At 48.0% G+C, this 27,074-nt stretch overlaps 1 protein-coding gene across 1 annotated transcript; it reads right to left on the bottom strand.

The window, feature by feature from the left end:
- On the bottom strand, positions 1-27,074 carry LOC309399373 (maestro heat-like repeat-containing protein family member 7; the record flags this gene model as incomplete). The annotated part of the gene is made up of 23 exons (XM_081967109.1): positions 1-167; positions 287-352; positions 805-907; positions 1,717-1,842; positions 2,384-2,530; positions 3,318-3,494; positions 5,132-5,275; positions 5,969-6,083; positions 7,845-7,982; positions 8,217-8,398; positions 8,734-8,881; positions 13,633-13,787; positions 14,291-14,440; positions 14,769-14,887; positions 15,898-16,033; positions 16,400-16,504; positions 16,657-16,752; positions 22,717-22,852; positions 23,598-23,677; positions 24,808-24,927; positions 25,748-25,882; positions 26,812-26,828; positions 27,068-27,074. The coding sequence occupies 23 exons, from the start codon at positions 27,072-27,074 to the stop codon at positions 1-3; spliced, it is 2,769 nt and encodes a 922-aa protein (XP_081823235.1).

The following is a 27,074-nucleotide window of genomic DNA, read 5'->3' as shown; positions in this document are numbered from 1 at the left end:
CTATGATAATTTGGTCTTGGAGATGCTCTGGATGACTTTGGAGAGGAGCTGGCTACTAATGAGAGCAGGGTTGATCCGATGGCCATACTGCCGGAAGATTACTTCCATGGACCCAGCTGCAGCCTGAGCCACGGAGGCTTCGGGATCCTCTTGCAGATCCCGGAGACCTGGAAGGAATCCAGAAAAGAAATGATTACCAGGATCCACCTTGAGAACCAACCCCGATCAGGGCCAGAGCTTCTGGAGAGAAAGTCTCCACTTCAAGCGAGGGAACTTTGAAACTCACCCAGGAAAACTTCTTCGATTTGTTTGGAAATCACCAGATCCCGTGTCATGTATTGTGCGCAGCAGCCTAGACACATGCAAAGAAAAGGTTGGTGGAGTTGGCAGAGACGGCTAAATCGACTGATTCAAGAAAGAAAACGCAGAATTCTTTTATTTCTACTTGGAAGAGTCGCTTTGGGGCTTTACGGGATGGTCCCAGGAATTGGGTCTGTCTAGAGATGGAATGGAAAGAATTTCATACGACTCGTACTTATGACGGTTGCAGAGTCTTGGGGGTCACCTGATCACTTTTTGCAACCTTCGAGAGAGCAAACTCCAGAATGAAGCCAGATTCAATTAACAACCACATGACTCACTTAAAAACCGCGGCGATACCCTTAAGAAAGGGGGCCGTGTGTGTGTCTGTGTGTGTGTCTGTGTGTGTGTGTGTGTGTAATAATGGTCAGCATGCCTGGCCTTAGGCCTCCCGCCTGCCCTGGTTTTTCCTCCCCTCCTTCCAGAGTTCGCATTTGGGGTTACCAATTAAGAGGGCAGCTGCCTCTCGGGACAAAGGATTCCGGCTCTTTAGGAATTCCACCATCTGCTCCAACATTTCAGGCAGGTTTTCCTTGCATCGATTGATCTGGGGAACACAAGGCCACAAACAAGGCAATGAACTCTGCAGCTTCCTCTTTTTTTCTTTCTAAGGTTTCTAGTCCTCATGTCCTCAACAACAATGTCTTCAATAACATATTGAATTTTATTATACTTTATCGTATCGTAGTGTACTTTAAACTATAAGATTGTTATACTATACTATCTTTTATTATACTAAACAATATTATTATACTATACTGGACTTGACTGGACTGGACTAGACTGGATTATTGTACAATGCAATACAATATACTATTACATTATATTAAAAGTGTTAGTATAATATAGTTTAATATTGTATTATATTATACACACACACATTTATGTTGTTAAAGACATTTTTATCCAAGTTAAAACCAAAAAGGAAAATAAAGAAAAATAATAGATAGTGAAAAAAGAATAGAAAAAGAAAAGGGAAAGAAAGATGATAAGGAAATGGCTTCTGGTCTTATAAATGCATTTATGTTTTGCCCTCTTTACATCGTAATTTCCCTTTTCCACAAACTGCCATTTCTAATCTCAAACCCACAAATCAGCAAGGTTTCCAGTCGTCATGGTGGCATAGAACCTCTGCTGTTCCCAAGGGAACAACAACCCAAGAAGAATCCCTCTAGTCGATTTAGTCTAGTGGTTGAGGCTTCAGGCAACAAACCAGGAGCCAAGGAGGAGGGGGAGGAGAAGCATTCGGGACGACCACCATCTTGAATGATTTATCAAAAGAAGAAAGGCAGGAGAAAAAGAAAATATATTATACTCTAATCCAGAAGAAAAGGAACCAGCTGGGCTCCTACTTACCACCTCCGAGCAGATGCTGGAATACATGCTCTGGAGACTGGTGTAAATCTCGTAGTCAAACAAAGTCTCTGGAAACTCCTCCCACTTCATAAAGGAGACGCAGGAGGTCAGGGCGTTCCTGGAGAACTGGGCCGAGGGAGGAAAGGAGGCATCAGAGGAGCCGGTTCTGAGGTTATCCATCTTCGGCAGAGAAAAGCCAAACTTCTCCTTGCTCAGAGGTGGGAAAGGGGATGAGCCACCCCAAGAGGAAGCTAAGGCAGGGAAAGGGCCCCTCTGAAGGCCAGAGTTCCCCACAATTCAACCCTGATTCTCTTGGTAAACCAGGCAAACAATCAAGCAGAGAACAACCCCCTAATCGAAGACAACCCAACAGAAAACCTGCACCCACATCAAAATGATCGGGCATTAAGCAGAGGTCAAACCCTCCCTTCCAACCTACTGATGCTGTCACCTAGTTGGGTCAGGAAAGGCCTGCAAGAAAACAACCAGGTTCAGAGAACACCAAGGACCTCATAACTTCAGGATTGTCCAGAATCTCTTTGCCTTCTCCAGAGGGTCGACATGATGCAACCATGTTGCCCTGAGTGAAGATGGGGGTACAACATGGTCTCATGGAGAAGGGAGCATGAAAGAGCAGGAGCTTAGTTGACCCCGCCCTTCAACTCACCTCTTGGGTCCAAGGATTAGCCAACTGGATGACGAGAGGAATCAGGCTGCGCAGGATGGATTTGGTCAGATTCCGCTCTGTCTCCTTGACCCCATTTAAGACCAGGCCAAAAAGAGTGATGGAGATGTTGCGCAACTCGGTGTCCTCCTACGAAGGAAGAGAAACGGGTCAGTCCCTCCAATAGCATTCAGGAAATGGGAGGCATTGTGAGAACCTAGAAGAACAAACTGCAACACACACAATAGTGAGCTGAGCAAAAACTGAGAGCAGAAATTTCAGACGAGAAAACATCTCAAATTTGATTCTTCTTTGTTTCCTGAAATAGAAAGGCAGGGAGGGATCCACTAAACCTACAATAAAAGCCTTCATCACCTCCATCCTCTTCATGTGATCTGCCTCAGTTTCCCACTCACAAGACGAGGAAGAGGAGTCTGGCAACTGTTTCTCCAGACAAGGCCATGGGGATGGTTGGCCATGGGTGTAAAAGGCTTGCAGACCAACCTCTATGGTGTGATCAAGGGAGCTGTTTTCCCATCTTAGCAGCCTTCACATGTGGGGACTTCAACCTCTGGAGTTCTCAGGCCAGCAGAGTTGAGACCCACACACGTTAAAGAGTCTGAGATCAAGCAACACCAATCTGGATTTTTAATAAATATGGAGAGGGATTGATGGTGGTTTGGTGAAGCTGAAGAGAGTGGCAACCTTCTCCAGCTCTCTGGAAGGGCTCAAGGATCATCTGAAAGCTCACACACTCTTTTAGATGAGAACAGCACAGTTATTGCTGAACTATTTCTAAGCCTTTTTGATAAAATTAGAATTCTGCAGATGGTACCCAGGCCATCTTTATGGGAAAAAAAGAGAGGAGGGAGGGAGGGAGGGAGGGAGAGGAAGAGAGAGGGGGGTGGATTAGTTTGCCGTGATTTGGTTGACGTACATCAGCAAAATACTTCCCCAGGACCGGAATAAGATTGACAGCTTTCCATCCATAGGTTTGAACTTTCAGATACCGGAATAGGAACTGAAGAGTCCGTAAGGATTCCTTTGCCACACTTTTTTCTGGGTGACAAGCACAGTTGACCACAGGGACTAGCACCGGCTCTAACATCGTATTCTGGAGGAAGGAGGGAAAAAAGGGAGCAATTAAACATGGTCACTGGAGTTCTCTGAGTCTACGAATGACAAACACAGAGAAGCCCCCATAACCTAGAATCACAGGGTTGAAAGGGAACTTGGAGGTCATCTAGTCCAACCCCCTGCTCAAGCAGGTGGCCTTGTACCATTTCAGATCAATGGTTGTTCAGTCTCTTCTTGAAAGCCTTCAGTGTTGGAGCACCCACAACCTCTGGAGGCAAGTCGTTCCACTGGTGAATTGTCCTCATTGTCAGGGAATTTCTCCTTAGTTCCACGTTGCTTCTCTCCTTCATTAGTTCCCACCCATTGCTTCTTGTTCTCCTTTCAGGGGCTTCGTGGAATCAGTTGCCCCCCCCCATTATTTGTGGAAGCACTTCAAATATTAAAAGTCTCATCTCATCCCAGCCCCACTTTTTGTTGTTAGACTAAAACTACCTAGTTCCCCAATTCTTCATCCTATGTTTTGCCTCAGCTCCACACTTCAGCTTTCACAGTTAAACCTACCATCATGTTCCCCATTTCAAGCACATAAACATGTGCACTTAGAACATACAACACAGCATATCAGAGTCAGAAGGGACCTTGGAGGTCTTCTAGTCCAACCCCTGCTCGAGCAGGAGATTCTATACCATGAATGGTTTTCCAGTCTCTTTTGGAAAACCCACACGTTTTGGAGATCAGTCCTTCCATTGCTTGATTGCTCTCACCGTTAGTAAAATTTCTCCTTAATTCCAGGTTGATTCTCTCCTTGGTTGGTTTCCAACCATTCTTTCTCCTCTTTCTTTTGACCACCTGGTCTTTGTAGGAGCCTTCAAATATTGGAACAGGTGCCATCCTGTCTCCCCTAGTCCTTCTTTTCATTAGACTAGGCATTCCCAGTTCCTGTAAGCGTTCTTCGTATGCTCTTGGGTTGCAATGATAAGAAAACTGGATGAGATGTATAAATGGAGAAAACCATAACACCCAGCATCCCAGGTGGAGGTTCCCCGTGATCTCCAATCCTGCAAGGGAAGATCTTGGGGAAATAGCTGGGCGTGAGGAAGCTGGATGATTGTTAGGTCAGCTCAGGGGCTTCCTCATCCCAGGGGTTTGATGCAAAACACTCCATCACTGGAGGTTTTTAAGAAGAGAGTAGACAGTCTCTTATCTGAATTAGCTTAGGTTCTCCTGCTTGAGCAGAAGGCTGGACTAGAAGACCGCAAGGTCTCTACTACTAGGAAAACCAGTAGTAATGGTTGTCCAGTCTCTTCTTGAAAGCCTCCAGTGTTGGAGCACCCACAACCTCTGGAGGCAAGTTGTTCCACTGGTTAATTGTTCTCAGTATCGGGAAATTTCTCCTTAGGTCTAGGTTGCTTCTCTCCTTGATTAGCTTCCATCCGTTGCTTCTTGTTCTGCTTTAGATGTCCTCCAAGAGGATCTGTCTCCAAATTGATCCTTCAGATCTTCCAGGGATGCCGCCATGTTTGTAGAAGAGTCGCCACTGTAGCTGAGGGCATCCTCTTTCTGGGGGTTGTCTTCTTCTCCTCCTTCTACCCTTCCTAGCCTTGTAGACTTCCCAGAGAGGTCACACCTGCTGCTCCCTTGAAAGTCCCTCACTTCCTGCCCCCCATCTCTTACCTCCAAGGGGTGCTGGAGAAGATACCCCACACCACGAACAGCAAATATTTGGATGAGGGGATATGGCTGAGCCATCCAGTCTTGGAGGACATTGAGGATGTCCTTCATGATGAAGAATTCTCCAAACTCCGGGTGATAGAGAAGCTGGGGAAGAAGAGTGGAGAGACAGAGCATTAGCAAAACAAAGGAAGGGAACTTTCCTCAGAGCCTCTATGAAGAGATGCCACATTCAACCATTACGGGGAGAAGAAAAGACAGTCCTCGTTTAGTGACTGCGGAAAGTCACCATGTCACTGACAAAAGGGACAATTTCATTTTTCAAACTTATGGCCATTGATCACGGTCACGTGATCAAAAATTGGATATTTGAGGGTCCGTATTTATGACAGTTGCAATGTTTAGAAGTTACGTGATCCATTTTGTGACCGTCTGATAAGCCAAGTAATATGTCGAGGACTACAGTATTGCAAAGGTAGTGCAAATGATAGTAAGAATACAAAACTGCCTATACTGCAAAGAGGAAAAGGAATTTGGGGTCATTGAGTCTTCCTCCCTCCCTCCCTCCCTCCTTCTCTCCCTCCCTCCCTGCCTCTTTCTCTCTCTCCCATTCCACCGATTAACAGAATAAGAGGAGACCTTAGAGGTCTTCTAGTCCAACCCCTTGACCAAGCAGGAGACCATCTACTATGTCAGACAAATGGCTCTCCAGTCTCTTCTTCAAGGCCTCTAGTGATAGAGCCCCCACAACTTCAAGTTCCTATCCATAAAGTCCTCATGAACCCTGCTCAACATTCCTGGAGATCCACAATGTTGTGGTGCATCACAATGTCTCCTCACCTCTGAGAAGAACACCATCCCAATTGTCTTCTCCCTTAAATCGGGATGGTGCAGGTAGTTGTTGGCCTGTCTGAACATCACCTTCAGCTCCACTTTAGAGTAGTTGAAGAGTTTCCTAAAGATCAAATAGGGAGAAATCAGACACGATCTGATCGCAGAGATGGCGGTTGAGACCCCCAAGCTACTGGTTATGGGGGATTTCAATCTGTCGTCGATAGGCGAATCATCCGAGGCGGCTTGGGAGTTCATGGCTTCCATGACAGCCATGGACCTGACCCAAATAATTCAGGGCCCCACACACAAGGGAGGCCACACGGTGGACCTTATTTTTGTCTCTGGCCATGTGACAGCCGTGGCAAGGGGGGCGTTCCACCAGGTTCGCCTGGTGCACCAATTGCGTCCCCTATTGGACCGGGATGCCCTTCACACAGTCACCCATGCGCTTGTGACGTCCCGCCTGGACTATTGCAATGCTCTCTACATGGGGCTCCCCTTGAGATGCACCCGAAGGCTGCAGTTGGTCCAGAATGTGGCCGCGCGGGCAATCATGGGAAGTACCAGGTACTCCCATATAACACCTCTCCTGCGTGGGCTGCACTGGCTACCTGTGGCTTTTCGGGTGCGTTTCAAGGTGTTGACTATCATCTTTAAAACACTCCATGGCACAGGACCTAGTTATCTGCGGGATCGCATCCTACCCCACACATCCCTGCAACCAATTCGCTCTCACAGAGAGGGACTCCTCCGGGTGCCGTCCACTAGGCAATGCCAGCGGGCGGCGCCCAGGAGTAGGGCCTTCTCTGTGATGGGCCCGACCCTCTGGAATGACCTCCCCCCCGACATCAGAACAACCACCGATCTCCGCTCCTTCCGCAAGAAACTTAAGACCCACCTGTTCCAATTAGCTGGCCTGGCCCAACCGTAGTTTTAATCTTCAATCCCTCTGGCCGGTATTTTAAATTTTTGGCGGTAGACCTTTTAATTTTTTTAATTTTTATTATTACTGTACAGGCTTTATATTTAATCTGTTTTTAAGGGGTATCTAATATTTTTTACTGTGTATATGGTTTTTTAGCTGCTGTCTGTACACCGCCCCGAGTCCCTTCGGGGAGAGGGGGCGGTCTATAAATACAATAAAATAAATAAATAAATAATAAATAAATAATAAATAAATAAATAAATAAATAATAAATAAATAAATAAATAAATAAATAAACAAACAAACAAATAAGATCTGCTGGTGAGTGAGGAGAAAATCACCAAGCTAGAGAAAAGATTATCTGAATTATGGATAAATGAATTACTCAATGAACTACTCCATTTAGATAATGTCTCACCCTCCCTCTCTTTCTCTGTCTTTCTCTCCCTCTCCTTCCCACCGTCCCTCTCCATCTCATTCTCTCTCTCCTTTTATGTCTCCCTCTTACACTCCCTCTCTTTCTCTCCTCCTTTCTCCATCCCTCTTCCTCTCTTTCCCTCTCCCTCTCCTCTCCCTCCCTCTTCCCCCTCTCCCTAACTTTCTCTCTCTCTGCCTCTTCTTCCTCCTCTCCCTCTGCCCTCCCCTCCCATCTATCACCCTCACTCTTCCTCTCTCTCTCTCTCTCTTCCTCCCCTCTTCCCTCCCTCTTCCCCATCTCCCTCACTTTCTCTCTCTCTGCCTCTTCTTCCGCCTCTCCCTCTGCCCTCCCCTCCCCTCTATCACCCTCCCTCTTCCTCTCTCTCTCTCTCTCTTCCTCCCCTCTTCCCTCCCTCTTCCCCCTCTCCCTCACTTTTCTCACTCTGCCCCTTCTTCTTCCTCCTCTCTCTCTCTGCCTTCTCCTCCCTCTCTCACCCACTGACACTTGTAGCCAAGCTCTTTGGACTTTGAAGTTCTTACCGGACCAGGTGGAAAATGGCCTCAAACAGACTATCTGGGCTCAAGAGCATCTCCCAGCATCCCACCATCCCCAAATCTTTGTACTCCTCTTCGTATCCGGCAGACAGGATGAGGTTTTTGATCGCCTGCACAGTCGTGCTAAATCAAAGAAAGGGAGAAGAGTTGGTGCCAATCCTTCGGCCGATGCCCCCTGCAAAGGCCAGGCTTACCCTGATGCCAACCGGCCTCCCGCTGCCCTTCAGGAGATCTCCAGGTTTCACTTGGCGGCTTGTGAAACAACCACAAAACACAACAGCAAATCAGCCTCCCTTTATTTCTTCCCCCTCCAGTGATATCCTGTAGGATCCAGATTGGGCCCAGGAGATTCCTTACCCCAAATGGTTGATCTGTTCTGAAAGGTCTGTGACTCTGCTGGACCTCCTGGCCCCACTCTTGCTGGCTCCCAGGAGGAAGTACAGCTGCGTGACCAGGGCAAGGAGCAGGTTGGAGAATTTTTTGTGGAGGAGCTCAGCAGCGTTCGGGAGGGACAGGAGGAAACAGAGAGCGTTGGTGGCCTAGAAGCGGGATGAAAGAAGCGTCACCTTGGGCTCCCCAGGTAACTTAGATTAATCACCTTCTTCTTCTTCCTCCTCTTCTTCTAACGTTCCCAGAAACACTTGCAGGGTGGAGTCTGGCTATCTAAATGGAGCTGGGGGTTTACTGGCCAGATGCCCTTCCTGTTGCCAATGAGGAGTTTTGTTCGGCAGATATATTCTCATTGTGCCCAGGGAGAGAAACATCTGCCTCCACCTAAAGGAGGGGGGCTTACACCAAATGATGCTCCAATTTCAGCCCCCAGCCGCTTGCCCACTGCCTCCCTCCTCCCTTCCCTCAGGTGTGGAGGGCTTACCGCAATGGGCATGAGGGACTTGCTGTTCCTCCTTGTGAGGGCGTCGGTGCTGGGGTCTTGGTCCTGCAGCCTTTTCAAGAGGGGCTTCATGATCTTGAGGTTGGCATAATGGTCCACAGCCAGCGCCCCCCAAACCTCCCTGGCACTTCTGCGGAGGGGGAGAAACAGATGGGGTGGAAAACAGATCTTTCCCCACTTCAGAAGAGACGGCCAGTCCAGATAGATGAACTCCCAACGGAAGGAAGGATTGGAAAACCGATGGCCAAATAAATGGCTCTCATTAGAGCCGAGGGAGTCCACTGTGCCACAGACGTCCGGATGTGAATCCCTTGTTGTGAAATGGGGCCCTGGGAGGCAGTTGGGCCTGCTGATAGTATACCTGGCTCCCCGCCATACATCAGCGACCCTGCCTGAGCTCCTGGAGCTGATCGCATCGGTGGCGGTTGAGACCCCCAAACTTCTAGTGATGGGGGATTTTAACCTGCCATCGGTGGGAGAAGCATCAGAGGGGGTTCGGGAGTTCATGGCTTCCATGATAGCCATGGACCTGACTCAAATGATTCAGGGCCCGACACACGAGGGAGGTCACACCTTGGACCTTGTTTTTGTCTCTGGCCAGTGGTTGAGTGATCTGGGAGGAGGGAATTTAACCATCACTCCCCTGTCATGGTCAGATCACTCACTCCTCCGACTTGACTTCCCTGGTGCTACCCCTCGCTGCGGGGAGGCGGAACCAGAAAACACTAGATGGTTCCACCCCAGGCGCCTGATGGAACCAGATAGGTTCCAGACGGAGCTTGGGCCACCTCCTGCAGCCCTGACCCGCCCTCGGGTAGAGGACCTGGTGGCCGCGTGGAATAATGCGACTACCGGGGCCTTGAACCGGGTGGCGCCTTTGCGGCTTCTCCGGCGGCAACGATCCACCCTGGCTCCTTGGTTTACCGAGGAGCTAAGGGTGATGAAGCGCCGCAAGAGATGCCTAGAGAGTCGGAGATCCTCCCGATCCGAATTTGACCGAGCACAGGTACGAGCCCATTTAAGGACGTACCTAGTGGCATTGAGAACGGCCAAACGTCAATATTGTGCCGCTCTCATTGCATCCGCAGAGAACCGCCCTGCCGCCCTGTTTCGGGTGTCCCGCTCCCTTCTGTTTCAGAGGCCGCGGGAGCCCCCTTTACAGGGTAGGGCAGAGGAATTTGGGAAATATCTGCAGGATAAAGTCGCTCAAATCCGGAAGGATTGGGTCCCCTTCAGTGGCCCAGTCGAGACGCCAGTGGCGAGTCTTGAGAAACCTTTTTGGGAGGAGTTTGACTTGGTTGTCATCGAGGATTTGGACAGATTGCGTGGACGACTGCGACCTACCACATGTTTACTGGACCCGTGTCCCTCCTGGCTTGTACTGGCATCCTGGGAGGTTACACGCGACTGGCTCCTGGGCCTAGTGAACGCTTTGTTGGGTGAGGGGTCTCTTCCGGCCGCCTTGAAAGAGGCGGTGGTGAGACCCTTGCTCAAGAAGCCTTCCCTGGACCCTATGGAGCTGGCCAATTATCGCCCTGTCTCCAACCTTCCCTTTTTGGCGAAGGTTGTAGAGAGTGTGGTGGCTTCTCAGTTCCCACGACATCTGGAGGAGAATGATTATCTAGACCCACGCCAGTCCGGCTTTCGCCCCGAGCACAGTACAGAGACGGCCTTGGTCGCGTTGGTGGATGATCTCTGGAGGGCCAGAGACAGGGGTTGTTCCTCTATCCTGGTCCTATTAGACATCTCGGCGGCTTTTGATACCATCGACCATGGTATCCTGTTGCACCGACTGGAGGGGTTGGGGGTCCGGGGCACCGTTTTGTGGTGGTTCGGCTCCTACCTCTCTGGCCGGACGCAACGTGTGTTGGCAGGGGAGCAGAGGTCGACCCTAAGCCCCCTTACTTGTGGGGTGCCACAGGGGTCGGTCCTCTCGCCACTCCTGTTCAACACATACATGAAGCCGCTGGGTGAGATCATCCGTGGTTTCAGGGTGGGATATCATCTGTACGCTGATGATACTCAGCTGTACATTTCCACCCCCAACCACCCCAACGAGGCCATCGAAGTGATGTCCCGGTGTGTGGAAGCCGTACGGGTCTGGATGGATGACAACCGACTCAAGCTCAACCCTTCCAAGACGGAGTGGCTGTGGGTTCCGGCCCCCCGGTTCAACCAGTTAATCCCATCTCTGGCCATTGGGGGCATTCAACTCGCCCCTGTGGAGCGGGGGCGCAATTTGGGCATCCTCCTGGATGCCAGGCTGTCCATGGATGACCATGTGACAGCCGTGGCCAGGGGGGCGTTCCACCAGGTTCGCCTGGTGCGCCAATTGCGCTCCCTATTGGACCGGGACGCCCTACGCACAGTCACCCATGCGCTGGTGACGTCTCGCCTGGACTACTGTAACGCTCTCTACATGGGGCTTCCCTTGAAATGCACTCGGAGACTGCAGTTGGTCCAGAATGCGGCCGCGCGGGTGATTATGGGGAGTACTAAGTACTCCCATGTGACACCTCTCCTGCGCGAGCTGCACTGGCTTCCTGTGGTCTATCGGGTGCGTTTCAAGGTCTTGATTACGATCTTTAAAGCGCTCCATGGCTCAGGACCTAGTTACCTGCGGGATCGTATTCTGCCCCATACATCCCTATGACCCATCCGCTCGCACAGAGAGGGACTTCTCCACGTGCCGTCCACCAGACAGTGCCATGGGGCGGCGCCTAGGAGCAGAGCCTTCTCTGTGGCGGGCCCAGCCCTGTGGAATGACCTCCCCCCGGATATTAGGACCACTACTGACCTCCGCTCCTTCCGTGTAAAGCTCAAGACCCACCTATTCCAAATAGCCGGCCTGGCTCAATCATAACTTCATAACGCTCCTGATGGGTTTTTTAATAATTTTATTTAATGGGATTTTAAATTGTGTTTTTTAATTGTCTTTCACTTATGAGTCTACCTCCTGCATGCACATGTATATGTCTTTGTTCTTTATGTATGTATGTGTGTCTTTATCTGTATTTTATCTGTTTTGATTGTACGCCGCCCCGAGTCCTTCGGGAGAGGGTTGCGGCTAATCAAATAAAATAATAATAATAATAATAATAATAATAATAATAATAATAATAATAATAATAATTATTATTATTATTATTATTATTATTATTATTATTATTATTATTATTATTATTATTATTATTATTATTCATCCCCCCAAAATATCTCTATATACACAGGTAGTTCTTGACTTACGACCGTTTGTCCAGCAGCCATTCAAAGGAACAACGGCATTGAAAAAAGCGACTTATTCCCAGTTTTCACACGTTCCAGCATCCTCGGGATCATCTGACCAAAATTCAGACTCCTGGACAACTGGTTCAGATTTACGACCCTCCCAAAGTCAAGCGATCACATTTTGCGAACTTCTAACAGGCACATTCAATCGGGAAGCCAGATTCACTTAATGACCATGTTTCTCACTTGACAACTGCAGTGACTCACTTAACAAATGTGACAAGAAAAGTCGTAAAATATCTTTCAAAGTTCATTCCTATCTCGACCCTCATCTGATGTGACCTCCCCACTAGAAGACTTCATCTGTGACACACCCATAGCCCATCAGGACCTCCATCAGAAGACCCTCACCTGACACGACCTTTACTGACCTCCACATCACAAGACCCATCACAACATCCCCACCTCACATGACCTTCAATCTGAGATGACCTCCCCATCACAAGACCTTCACTTGATAAGATCCACACCTGACATGACCTCCACGTCACAAGACCCATCACAAGATCCCCCACCTCACATGACCCTCAATCTGAGATGACCTCCCCATCACAAGACCCTCACTTGATAAGATCCACACCTGACATGACCTCTCCATCACAAGTCCCTCACTTGATATGACCCTCACCTGACATGACCTCCACGTCACAAGACCCATCACAAGATCCCCCACCTCACATGACCCTCAATCTGAGATGACCTCCCTCTTAACAAGACCCTCACTTGATAAGATCCACACCTGACATGACCTCTCCATCACAAGTCCCTCACTTGATATGACCCTCACCTGACATGACCTCCACATCACAAGACCCATCACAAGATCCCCCACCTCACATGACTCTCAATCTGAGATGACCTCCCTCTTAACAAGACCCTCACTTGATAAGATCCACACCTGACATGACCTCTCCATCACAAGTCCCTCACTTGATATGACCCTCACCTGACATGACCTCCACATCACAAGACCCATCACAAGATCCTCCACCTCACATGACCCTCAATCTGAGATGACCTCCCTCTTAACAAGACCCTCACTTGATAAGATCCACACCTGACATGACCTCTCCATCACAAGTCCCTCACTTGATATGACCCTCACCTGACATGACCTCCACATCACAAGACCCATCACAAGATCCCCCACCTCACATGACCCTCAATCTGAGATGACCTCCCTCTTAACAAGACCCTCACTTGATAAGATCCACACCTGACATGACCTCTCCATCACAAGTCCCTCACTTGATATGACCCTCACCTGACATGACCTCCACATCACAAGACCCATCACAAGATCCCCCACCTCACATGACTCTCAATCTGAGGTGACCTCCCCATCACACGACCTTCTGACGACACCAAGCCCTTACAAGCAGAAGATCACCAGCATTGGCGTTCCTTAAACTCCACTGAAGATGTTACCTTGCCTGGTAACAAAACATTTGGAAACCAACGCAGAAGCTCAGAGAACCAACCTCCACCCTCTCCCTCCACCTGAGGTACAGGGATTCACCCCATCGCAAAGGATGGAGAATCTCTGATGAATCCAAGGCAAGAGGAGGCCCATCTCCTTGAAGTTCTTCTTACCCATCACAGCCAATGGAGGATTCCAGCAATATGTCCACAACTGGGTTGACCCTCTTGGATGCCAGGTGACATACGGCCTTGAGGGTGAGGTCTTTCGTTGCTGGGTGGGCAATATTCGGGAGACGCTGGTAAATCTCCTTTAATATCATGGGTAGCTATGGCAAAAGAGAGATCGGAGGGATGAGATCCAGTGCTGGTCTCCATTGGAGATGCAGTAGAGACGATAACTCCCACCCATTGGGGGAAATAAATTGGCCCCCACAATGTCTCAATGTTTGCCCTACATTTTTGAAAGGACTCCTGATTTGTCCAGCCGCCTGTGATATTTTATTGGTTTACTTTAGGAGATTTATATTGCTGCCTATTCACATATGGCGACTCAAGGTGGATGACAAAGATGTAAAAACATCTGGAGCCTTAACCACTGGCACACTGGCTCACCAAATGTTATTTTTCATGAAACCAATATGGCTCCTTTGTTTTGCCCTTACCTTCTTCTGGGAGGTTTGGATAGCTCAGTGGTCTCCCATCCAGCCCTAGCCTTCTTAAAACCAGCCAAAGTGTCGTCACTGAGCCAACAAGGTCTCAGCCGTTCTCGTCTTTGCTTTCTAAAAAATCTCCTACATCCCTTTTCCTCCAAGCCCTGCAATTTTCTTACCTCCTCCAGATCCATGCCACACTCCTCCAGGATGGAGTTGAGGAGCTGCCCCGCAGACTGGGATATGTTCTTTTCCACGTGTGTCAAGGCCTCCAGGGCTTCCAGGATCACCTGCGTTAGCTGCAATGGGCTGAGGTGCTCCCCAAAGGCCTATCGGAGAGAAGGAAAGGAGGCCATGCAGAGATGCCTCAGGGCTTTGACTCCCTTCTCTTGAGACTTTGACCCAGATTGGGGGACAGCACACCATCTAGAGAGGCAGGCCTTATTCCATGTCCTCCATCAGGTGGGATTTAGATGGGGGTCAAGAAAGCCAACATGGCAGCTGCCCTTTCTTCCTCAAGGGCATTGGAGAGGAGGGGTACCCAAAGCCCAACCTTGGGAGGATGCTGTCCCCACTGTGAGATTGACTCCTTTGAGGGTCTCTGGGTCAGGAGGAGGAGCAAAAGGAAGACAGGCCAAAGGCTGATCCAAAACATACCTTCACCATTTTGGAGATGTTGTTGTAGAAGATCCCAGTACCCGAAACAAAGAAATCCTCACGCAACCAATGTACAATATTCCCCTTTTTATTCTTCCCTTTCTTGTCCATTTCTTTCGCTTTGGATGGAGGGGAAAAAACCACAAGGTCAGATTTTGGCCTTCAGAACTTGGGAAGTTCCTTCATCTGACTGCCTGTTTAGTCGTTGCAACAGAAGAGAAGATCTGGAGCTCAGGGTCGACCTGAGGGGTCCCTGGTGCTCTTTGCGCTGGGAGGAGGGGTCCTTGCAGGCGTTTCATTGCCCAAGTAGGGATGTTGGCCATCAATGCTTATAGAAGCACAGAAAAAAGATCCCTCCCTTCAAGTACTGATGAACTTACCTAGTTGGGTCATGAAATGTCAAGAGGAAAACCACCAAGCTCAGAGAGCACCAAGGACCCCACAGTCCTTCTCCTTCTCCTCCTCTAACTCCTTCCCCTCTCTCCCTCTCTGTTCCCTACTTTCTCACTACCTCCTCTTCCCTTCCCCCTCATCTTCCTCCCCCACTCTCTCCTCCTCCTCCCATTTCCTCATCTTCCTCTCCCTTCCCTCCCTTCTCATCGCCTCCTCCACTTGCTGCTCCACTTCCTCCTCCTTCTCCCCCTGTCTTCCTCTCCCTCTCTCCTCCTTGCTCCCTGCCCTTCTCTTCATTGCTCCTTCTCTCTCCTCCTTCTCCTCCTTAACTGACTCACTTAACGTGAGAATCTCCATCTTAAAAGGACCCCTGGCCCACTTGCTGCTACTCTTCCTCCTGTTTCTCCTGCTTCTCCTCCCTGTCTCCCTTTCTCCCTCTCCTCCTCCTCCTTGCTCCTTCGCTCTCTCTCTTCATCGCTCCTTCTCTCTCTCTCCTATCACCTCCTCCTCCTCCTCCTCCTTCCTAGCTGACTCACTTAACATGAGAATCTCCATCTTAAAAGGACCCCTGGCCCTGAGAAGTGCCAATATCAACCGCCAATTCCAGGCATCTCTGCCAAGCCAAACGATCAGTTTCTTAGCCACGCCACAGGCTGTGCCACCTAATGCTCTCCTGGGCAGGGGGCATCCCTGGTCCTCTTGCAGCAAGTCAGCCCTTGGAGTACAAAGTTCTCACCCATTTTGCTCATGATGAGGTGGTGCAGGTGGTAGGCAGCCTCTGCGGACGTCTGGCCAACAACTGGGCTGGTGTCGCCAATGTGCAGGGCCAGCAAAGCCACCAGCTGTCCCAGCAAAGAAAAGTCAGCTGTGGTCTAAGGAAAGGAAGGGAAAAGGAGGGGGGAAAGGAGAAGGGGAGGGGGCTCATGAAGCTTTCAGCCGGCTAAAATTAGGGAATAATGTTAGCATCATAGAATCATAGAATTATCAAATATTTGAATCTTAGAATCTTTGAATCACAGAACCTTAGAATTACAGAATCATAGAATCACAGCATGACAGAACCGCAGTTGCTGGAAGGGACCGTGGAGGGCTTCTCCTCCAACCCTCTGCTCAAGCAGGGCTCCTTGTATCCTCCTGGTCACATTCCAAAGGTGCTTTTCCCAAAAGGCAGCTGGACTTTCTTGGAGTTTTTCCTTTCTTTGAAAACATTTCACTTCTCATCCCAAAGGGAGACTTACATCGAAACTGACGTTGTCCGAAACGAACTTGAGGAGGTGCTTGGTGCTCTTGAGGGCCCTCTCTCTCTCGTGGCTCTTGGGAGAGTCGATCCAGGGATTTGTGTGCTGCCAGGGGAAACGAAAGAGAAGGAGGAAAGGAGGAATGGGTCATTCCCAGTTGGAAGAGCCACAGACTCCACAGGGGGACAGAAGGGCCAAATCCAGCCTGAACATCTGGCTGACCGTCTGACCCACCCCAAGAAAGGATCTCTCTTTACCGTCAGGATCTCCTGCAGGGCATCCAAATTGGGAGCTTCGGACAGCAATCCGGTCAGCATGTTGTTGCAGGCGGTGGCCGTCTGCTGATAGAAATCCTAAAAGAAGGAGAAAATGTCAGAAGGAAGGAGGGGCGTCAAGGAAGAAACGGCACCTGAAAGAGGCAGAAATCCAGGGGTGGGGAACTGATGGCCCTTTTTCTGACTGGGGCACTGCAGCTCCCAACCTTCCTGAGCCAGCCATGGAATTCTGGGAGTTGAAGGCCAGAGGTCTGCAGTAAATGGAGTGGCCGACATTGCAGGGCTGGTTTTTAAATAAATAAATAAATAAATATTTATTTCTTAGCCGCACCCTCTCCCGAAGGACTAGGGGCGGCGTACAATGAAACATATGAAATAAATATGTGGACAAAACAAACATATAACAGAGACATATACCAAGACATACACAAGGAGGAGGTCGGCTGATGAATAAAAAACAATTAGTATACAGTGATTAAAAAACCCCTAAATAATTAAATATAATTAAAATACCCAATTAAAAACCCGTCAGGAGCGATATGGTTAGATCAAAGTTGAGCCAGGCCAGCTACTTGGAATAGGTGGGTCTTAAGCTTAATACGAAAGGAGCGGAGGTCAGAGGTATTCCTAATATCCGGAGGGAGGTCATTCCACAGGGCTGGGCCTGCCACAGAGAAGGCTCTACTCCTAGGCACCGCCCCCCGACACTGTCTAGTGGACGGCACCTGGAGGAGGCCCTCTCTGTGCGAGCGGATTGGTCGCAGGGATGTATGGGGCAGAATACGATCCCGCAAGTAACTAGGTCCTGAGCCATGGAGCGCTTTAAAGATTGTTATCAAAACCTTGAAACACACCCGATAGACCACAGGAAGCCAGTGCAGCTCGCGCAGGAACGGTGTCACATGGGAGTACCTAGTACTCCCCATAATTACCCGCGCGGCTGCGTTCTGGACCAACTGTAGCCTCCGGGTGCATTTCAAGGGAAGCCCCATGTAGAGAGCGTTACAGTAGTCCAAGCGAGACGTTACCAGCGCATGAGTGACTGTGCGTAAGGCGTCCCGGTCCAGTAGGGGGCGCAATTGGCGCACCAGGCGAACCTGGTGGAACGCCCCCCTTGCCACGGCTGTCACATGGTCATCCATGGACAGCCGGGCATCCAGGAGGACGCCCAAATTGCGCGCCCGCTCCACGGGGGCAAATTGAATGCCCGCAATGGCCAATGATGGAATTAATTGGCTGAACCGGGGAGCTGGTACCCACAGCCACTCTGTCTTGGAGGGGTTGAGCTTGAGTCGGTTGTCATCCATCCAGATCCGTACGGCTTCCACACACCGGGACATCACTTCGATGGCCTCGTTCGGGTGGTTCGGGGTGGAAAAGTACAGCTGAGTATCATCAGCGTACAGGTGGTATCCCACCCCGAAACCACGGATGATCTCACCCAGCGGCTTCATATATGTGTTGAACGGGAGTGGCGAGAGGACCGACCCCTGTGGCACCCCACAAGTAAGGGGGCGTAGGGTCGACCTCTCTTCTCCTGCCAACACACGCTGCGTCCGGCCAGAAAGGTAGGAGCCGAACCACCGCAAAACGGTGCCCCGTTCCAGAGGGGGAAGAAATGCTTTATCTGCTGAACTTGAGGAACAAAAGGACTTCCTTCCTGTTTGAGTTCAGAACAGAATGACTAAAAAGTTGAATGTCTTCCTTAACAGTTCTGGGAGATTCAAATACAGGCAGTCCTCATCTTATGACCACAATTGAGCCCAAAATTTCCATCGCTAAGGGAGACATTAGTGAAGTGAATTTTGCCCTTGTTTTATGACCTTTCTTGCCACAGTGGTTAAGTGAATCATTTTGGTTGTTAAGTTGGTCACACAGTTGTTAAGTGAATCCAGCTTCCCTATTGACTGGTCGGAAGGTCACAGAAGGAGGGTCATGTGACCCCAGAATGCTGCAACCGTCATACATCTGAACCCGTTGCAGAAAAAAAAGGGGCTGATGTCACGACGGCTCGACATGCGATCTTGGTGCTCTGAGATTGCAGTCCATATTTCTGCCACTGGACGGTCCTTTCGGACCTAAACTGTCCCACAGAGATGGTGATTGAGAAGGGCACTTCCTGCTGATCTCAGGGACACCGCAAAGTTCCTGAAAGATCCAGGAATTGCCTTTATTTCTGTTGACAGAAACGCAGCAAATGAAGCTGTTGAAGTTGGGACAGCTCCCAAGGAATAGGAACAATAGGAACAAAGCGAAAAGAGAAAGTGTGTCAAATTGGTGAGGAAATTTTATTATTAGAAAAAGAGACTACCCCTCCCCCCCAAAAATTAAGTTAAATTAAAATTGAAGATAGAAGACTAAGCGGCGAAATAAATCTACATTAAACTTAGTGTGTTATCCTGTTTTTTTCATGGATGGAATTTTTGCAAAGGCTTCCTATTTTTTTAAACTGAATGGATTAATTTTTTCTTCTTTTTTCACTTTTGTTTACACCTATGGATTAAAAATTTCCTTCTTTTTTTATAATGCTTCTTTGGATTGATTGGATTGTTTTTTATCTCCATTTATGGGTTTTTTCCTTTCTGAAGCTTGGAATATAAAGAAGATAATAAGAAGGATTATAAAGAGGGTTGTAACCACAGGAGGAAAAGCATTTACACTGCCACTTAGAGGCTGGAGGGTGGATACATTGTTTTTCTTCTTTCTCTTTGATCACTTGAGATTCAAGGTTCTTCCAGTTTGTTTGGACATCCATTAAATGGACAACCATTTAAATATGAGCCAGCAGTGTGCAGCAGCTGCCAAAAAAGCCAACACAGTTCTAGGCTGCATCAACAGAGGGATAGAATCAAGATCACACCAAGTGTTAATACCACTTTATAATGCCTTGGTAAGGCCACACTTGGAATACTGCATTCAATTTTGGTCGCCACGGTGTAGAAAAGATGTGGAGACTCTAGAAAGAGTGCAGAGAAGAGCAACAAAGATGATTAGGGGACTGGAGACTAAAACATATGAAGAACGGTTGCAGGAACTGGGTATGTCTAGCTTAAGAGAAAGAAGGACTAGGGGAGACATGATAACAGTGTTCTCAGAGGTTGCCCCAAAGAAGAGGGAGTCAAACTATTCTCCAAGCAGGGACGTGCGGTCAGGGGAGGCAGGGGAGGCAGAGCCTCACCGCTCATCATGAAATAATATATAATATATAATAATAATATATATTTCCTCCCATCCCTTTCACATGGCTCCCGCTAAGCTCCGGTAAGGAGAAGAACCTTTGGGGAGTGAAGAGGAAGAAGAGGGAGGAGGAGGTGCGCGTGCGGGGCGGTGCCAGCTGGGCAACCAGCGGAGGCAGGAGGGTTCTCGGAAGCGCCAATAACCTTCCTGCCTCTGCTGTACTTTGCACGCTCCTCGCGACTGCAATAGATGTCCAGAAGTGACAGGGGCTGTTGGGCTGGAAGCCCAAACCCCATTAGCCACAAAAGCTGCTTCTGGATGGATATTGCAGTCGTGAGGAGTGCACGAAGTCCAGCAGAGGCAGGAAGGTTCTCGTCGTTCCCCAGTCACTTTCGTGGCTTCGTCATCAAGACGAAGTCCGGGAGTGCCAACAACATTTCTGCCTCCGCTGGACTTCGTCTTGATGACGTCGCCGCAGCTGCAAGTTGCGAATGGACAGAGGTAGCCAGAGTGGCGCGAGGCAGTCCGGCGGGCAAGCGACCGAGGATCAGGCTACCTCCGTCCAGCCGCGCCCAGCAGCTGTGGTGACGTCATCAAGACAAAGTGGCTTGGAGGCGAAGTGCTTTTCAGTGCTTTTCTGTGTGTCTGGCATTTAGGTAGATAGCCGGATGTCCTAAACACCAGACGCACAGGAAAGCACTGAAAAGCAGCTGCTGTTAGGGACCGTGGAGCACGAGCCGGTGGAGCGCGCTCAGGAAGGCAGGGAATGGGATCAAGTGTGCTGGAGGCTGAGGCAGCCTCACCCTCCAGCACACGTGGTCCCATTCCCTGCCTTCCTGATGACGTCACCAGCCTCACCAGCCATAAATCTCACCGCACGTCACTTTCTCCAAGGCACCTGAGGGTAGAAGAAGCAATGGGTGGAAACTAATCAAGGAGAGAAGCAACTTAGAACTGAGGAGAAACTTCCTGACAGTTAGAACAATTAATCAGTGGAACAGCTTGCCTCCAGAAGTTGTGAATGCCCCAACACTGGAAGTCTTTAAGAAGATGTTGGATCGCCAATTGTCTGAAACGGTATAGGGTTTCCTGCCAAGGCAGGGGGTTGAACTAGAAGACCTCCAAGGTCCCTTCCAACTCTGCTATTGTATTGTATTGTTTGCTGAGAGTGATAGTAGGAAGAGCACAAGTTGTTTATACAGGTGCTTTTTGGGAGTTCCATCACTAGCTATTGGAGGGAAGACAACATTTTGACTTGAAAGATAATAAATGAACCTGTTTGAAGTTTATTAAAATAGCCTTGAATCCTATAGTAGCAGTGCCTGCAAAATTGGAAGACTGGCGCAGCAGGAAAAAGAAACTGTAACATTGCAAATGATTATGTTTGAAATTCAAAATCTATTAGTTGTGACAGAGAGAATTGAAAAGAGATTGGAGAATATGGAATATAAAACAGAAAAATCTGATGGAGAAACTGAGGATGTTTATCAAATGAAGAATGTGGAGGACAGAGTTCAAAAGATGGAAGAAAAAATGAGCAAAGAGATAAGAAAACTGTGGATACTGACAACAAAGTGAGCGTGGTTGGTAATGGCAAGAGTGGAATATGGAAAGGGGAGATAGATCGATTGGAACTCTACCCCAGACTTCAAAGCACAGAAGAAGAAAAGAGAGAAAAATTAACGGAGATACGAAGAGAAATCTTGACAGCAGCACCATTGATAACCAAAGATAGGCTGATGAAAAGATCAGATGCTGGGTTTCAAGCTTTTATGAGATACGAAAGGAAAACATGTTGCGAAGAGAAGCTCATACAAGATTTATTAAGAAAGTAACTAGAATATTAATGCTACATATAATAAATATAATATAATAAATACAATGTATAATAAAAACTAAGCTTAATTTAGTTTACTAGTAGTATGTATATGTATGTATAAAATATTATGTATTTTATACATAAAATGAAGCAACAATAGCTATAGTTAAATAATGATTAATAATGATAACAATACATATAGATATATTAGTTTGATAAAATGAAATTTTATATAAACAACAAATGGAGAATATGAGAGGAGGTTTAAAAGCTTTATCTAGAATATGTTATAAAGATGTATTGGGATTGGATGATTTAATAGAATGTTATCATATAATCCTATTCTAGATTTTGAATATTATATATAAAATGACGTAAAAACAATTACAGTCAAATTAAGGTTGAGATATAATAAACGTGATATACATGAATATAGGTGAATTTAAAATATGCGATTTGATATGAAAAGCTGGTGATGACTATGGAAGAGATGCCTGGAAGAACTGTAACCAACTGACACACTTTCTACAATTTGTAATGCAAGATGGCTTTTTTATTTTTATGTTTATTTGTCTTTGTTCAAAAATAAATAAAAATTGTTTTAAAAAAATCTGAATCAGTTGCTAACCATTTGAATTCTGAGGGTTATCTGAGACTAGCTAGGAATCATAGCTTGTGCCTGCAGACCATGGTTGCTCTGCCCCACCATGGCCCTTCTTTTGTTGGGGGGCAAAGGTGGGAGGTGGGAATTGATCTTGAGAAGATCCTTCAAACAGAAGATAAAAGAGAAGTGGAGGAAGAGAGAAAAGATGGGGAGGAAAACCCCCTGGAGATGTTTAGGGCTTCAAAATAGGGAGTCCTGGGATCCAGAAACATAGAACGAGAAGGGGAAGCAGACTTTCAAGAACAAAGAGGAAGGGACTGGCCAAGGGGACCTTTGGCTCGAGGGATGGATCCAGGGCTGTTGAGGAGATCGGGAATCCTGTTCACTGCATCCTTGTTTCCAGGTGGATCCCCTATTGCTTTGCTCCATCTAGACTGCTCACCTGAGATTGAGGTGAATAGGTCTGGCTATCTGTTTTAATTTTGGACACCTTGATAGCTGGCAACGATAACACCTTCCGGATGCTTTGTTTGACCAATTTAGACCTCACTTCGGAATTCAAGGGGGGCTTCATACGGCTGATGAAAGACAAGAAAAGAGGAGGAGGAGAGTGAGGAGATTCTAGACTCAGAGGGCTAAAAGGGACCTTGGAGATCTTCTACTCCAACCCTTGCTTGATAGTCCTTAAGCCAACCCAGTCATATGGTTGTTCTCTCTTTTCTTGAAAACCTCGAGTGATGGAGAGAACACAACTTCTGGAGGCAATCCCTTCCACTGATTGATTGTTCTCAGTGTAAGGAAATGTCTCCTGGATCTATCTATCTCTCTCTCTCTCTCTCTCTCTCTCTCTCTCTCTCTCTCTCTCTCTCTCTCTCTCTCACACACACACACACACACACACACACACCCTCCCTCCCTCTCTCCCTCTCTCTCTCTCTCTCCATCCATCTCTCCATTCATTTATCCATCCATCCCACCACAGCCCTGATGTGTCCCTCAATGAAATGGAGTTTGAACTCCTACTCTCCTGGATCTATCTATCTATCTATCTATCTATCTATCTATCTATCTATCTATCTATCTATCTATCTATCTATCTATCTATCTATCTATCTATTATCCCTCCCTCCCTCCCTCCCTCTCTCTCTTTCTCCATCCATCTATCCATCCATACCACCCCAGTCCTGATGTGTACCTCAATGAAATGGGGTTTGACCCCCCCTGCTCTAGAGCACGTTGACTTGCCACGGAAATCCCATCACTTGGTCCAACTCCAAGCTCCTCCCCAGCTGGTGGGAAGATGAGGGTGGGGCAGGTACGTACCTTATGCAGGTAATGGTGACGATGGCTTGATGGAGAACTATGACGGACAGGGTTCTTTCGGGCTCATCTTCAATGACTTCCTGAAAGGAAAAGGAAAGAAAGAAAGCTCCTGAGATGTGGCCACCATCCAGCTGGCACTACTCCCATCCCTACGCCTTTCCTGGTTGACAGGGGAAGTCCTCAACTTACAACTGCTCACTTAGCCACCATTTAAAGTTATGAAGGATCTCTCCAGGATCCCTCTTAGAACCAAGGGTAAATTTCCTGCCAGAACAATTAACCAGTGGAACAACTTTCCTCCAGAAGCTATGAATGCTCCAACATTGGAAGTGTTAAAGAAGAGATTGGATAACCATTTGTCTGAAGTGGTGTAGGGTTTCCTGGCTGGACTAGAAGACCTCCAAGGCACCTTCCAACTTGGTTCTTCTAATTCTGATACTCAAGGACTACTTAGAAGCACAGTAAATACTTATGACCCAGATTTGAAGTTCTGAGAGGCTCTTCTTCCTCAGCGATCAGAGGATCATATTTTGGTCTCTTGGCAACCAGCCAGCATTGATGGCAGTTTGCAATGTCCCCTGACCATGGTTTAAGTCAGGGATGGGTAACTAGGGTCTCACTACGACCTGTGAACTTTAACTCCCAGAATCCCTGAAGGCTGGAGAATTCTGGGAGTTGAATCCACCGTTCTTAAAGTTATACAATTCTGCCCTCTTCCATTCTGGAAATTGGCTGTGTCGTTTCTTCTAGAAAGTCTCAATGCCTTTTTTTTTCTTCTTTCTTCCCCGAATTTCCCATTTCTATTGGTCATTCTACTTTATATATTAAATATCTATCTATCTATCTCTCTCTATCCATCCATATCTATATATCTCATTTATCTATCTATTATATATCCATCCATCCATCCATCCACTCAGCCATCCACCTACCTACCTACCTACCTAACTTGATTTAAAAATAAACACTAATAATAAAAACAATGGGGAAGCCAGATTCATGAAACAACCGTGCGACTAATTTAATGGCAGTGATTCGGCTAACAACTGTGGAAAGAGAAGTCGTACAATGGGGCAGAATTCACTTAACAGCCGTCCCACTTAGCAACAGAATAATTTGGGGCCCAATTGATTGGAATTCAATTCGGTTCAAATTCTCTTTCAAACCTAAAGGCGCCCAGGAGCACCTGCCCCTCCCCCTCCCCACTTACAATGATCTTGAGGACCAATTCCTGTTTCTGGGGTAGATGGAGGTCTTGCCTCCTGCTGAGGGCAGCTGCTTTGGTGACCATGATGATGGACCTCATGAAGGCTTTCTTCAGGCCTTCGTCCTGGGAAACCCAAGTGGGAAGAGGGTGGGGTGAGAAGACAGCAGGAGGAAGAGGGTGCATCTATTTATTTCAACAATTATGTAGCCGACCGTCTTTTCTTGAACTCTGCGGGGCTCCCAATCAAAATATCCCCTGGACATTCTGGGTGCTAGTCCTGCCTTAGGCATGAGAGCCAGCCGAGAGACTTTGGGCCAATCACCAGGAGATGGAGAGTTCTAGTCCCACTATAGCCATGAAAGCCAACTGTCTGAGTCAATCACCAGGAGACTGTGAGTTCTAGTCCCTCCTTTAGCACGAGAGCCAGCTGGGTGAGTCCACATCTGGCCCAGTTCTTCTCTCTCAATCCAAGAAACGTCACAGGGTTGTTGTGGTTGTGTGAAAAGGAAGAAAGAGGATAATGCGCTGCCTTGAGTGTAATGAATGTGGCATGACCACAGATAAAGAAACCACTAGCATTTCATCCTCTCCAGGGCAATTGGAACAGGAAGCAGATCGGAATGGGAGGCATAACTGGGGGCTGGAGGTCGCCTGTTGAGCCCAGATTCTCCCCAGCAACCTCTAAGAACTGCAGTCAGGTTGTCCTGGTTCACTAAAAGGGGCGATTTGTAGCTCAGGGTTGAACTGCGGAGCCCTTGGTGCTCCCTGAACTTTGTTTTGTTTTTTTACAGACGTTTCTTATATTTTTTCACCATCAATTGAAATCCAGATAAGCAGGGATTAACCCCAGACAAACAAGGCAGAAGTAAACAATAGATCAAGGAACTAGGAGGAGGAAAACAACAGTCCTGCCAGCACTGACAGAGGGTGGAAACCAGCCTACCTTGTTCATGGTGGCGTACTGGACGAGAATTTCGGACACGATGGTTTCGATGAAAACACCCAGGTCTTCAGCGGAGGCTCCCAGGGCTGCTTGTCCATAGCAGAGCATTAATGTTGTCAAAACAGAAGAAGCTTCCTGCATGAGAAGCGAAATGTCTTCAAGGTCAAACAAAGTCCAAGCCCTTTGAAAAAGCACCTCTGGATTTACTTGAGATGTTTGTTGGGCAACTCATGATCTTCTCTAGATTTATAAAATAGTCCTCCAGGAGATGGAGGTGGACAATTTCCAGCCCCACCTACAATCTCAGTGCTGGTCTCAGGTCTTTGAAATCTCTGACCAGACTGAAGAGAGCAGATGGCCTGGAGCATCCGTCCTTCTAAACACCTTGGACTTTCCTTCCCAGAATCCCCCAACCTTCTTCTCTACTGAGTTTTGGAGCTTGGAAACCCATCCCTGCTCTTACCTCAATGGATCCTTCCAAGAGAGAAGGTCTCTTGGGCTCTGTGGTATTACCGACCTCCCCGAGGACCAGGAGAATTTCTGGCAGATGATGGAATGCAGCGAGGCGGATTGTCTCCGAGATTCCCTAGGCAAAGCGATGCTTGTGAATTACGACATTTGCACATTTTCTTTTTTTTATCTTCCTATTCCTCTTCCTCCTCCTCCTCCTCCTCCTATTTGCAAACCCCAGGCCCTTCTAGCACTGATGAAATTACCTAACTGGGTAATAAAATGTCTGTAAGAATGCAACCAAGCACAGAGAGCACCAAGGACTCCACAGTCTTCTTCCTCCTCTTCCTCCTCTTCCTCCTCTTCCTCCTCCTACAAAACCCCCACAGTTCTCCTCCTCCTCCCCTCCTTCCTCTTCTCCTCCCCTCCTCCTCCTCCCTCCTCCCACTCCTCCCTTCACCTCCCCTCTGCAAAACCTGTTCCCTTCTAGAACTGATGAAATGACCTAGTTGTGTCGCAAAAGGTCTGCATTTCTTGCAACCAAGCTCAGAGAGCACCAAGGACCCCACAAAGTTGGAGGCCTCAGCCCCCGCAGGCAGCCCACTCCCACTCACCTCTCTGTCCGTCTCGTCTGCAAATGAGAATGACAGAAGCTTTTTGAGGTGGTCTTTTACAAGATCTTTCTGTCTGGTATTCCTCAACTTTAAGCCATAGTATTTATATAGGTTTATCTGAAGATTGGAAAAAGAGTGCGTGAGTCTGAGGGAACTCCACCCATCATCCAGGAAAAGGAAGCATAGGACAAAGGGTGATCAGAAAAGGACCAAGTGTGGTCAAGCACAGGGCCATTTCCAACTAAGCATGGCTTACTCGCCAT

The sequence above is a fragment of the Natrix helvetica genome (genome assembly GCF_964273705.1).
Source record: "Natrix helvetica genome assembly, chromosome: 15".
NCBI classification, from domain to species: domain Eukaryota; kingdom Metazoa; phylum Chordata; class Lepidosauria; order Squamata; family Natricidae; genus Natrix; species Natrix helvetica.
The sequence above is the reverse complement of the archived record's forward strand: the minus strand, read 5'-3'. Positions and strand labels throughout refer to the sequence as shown.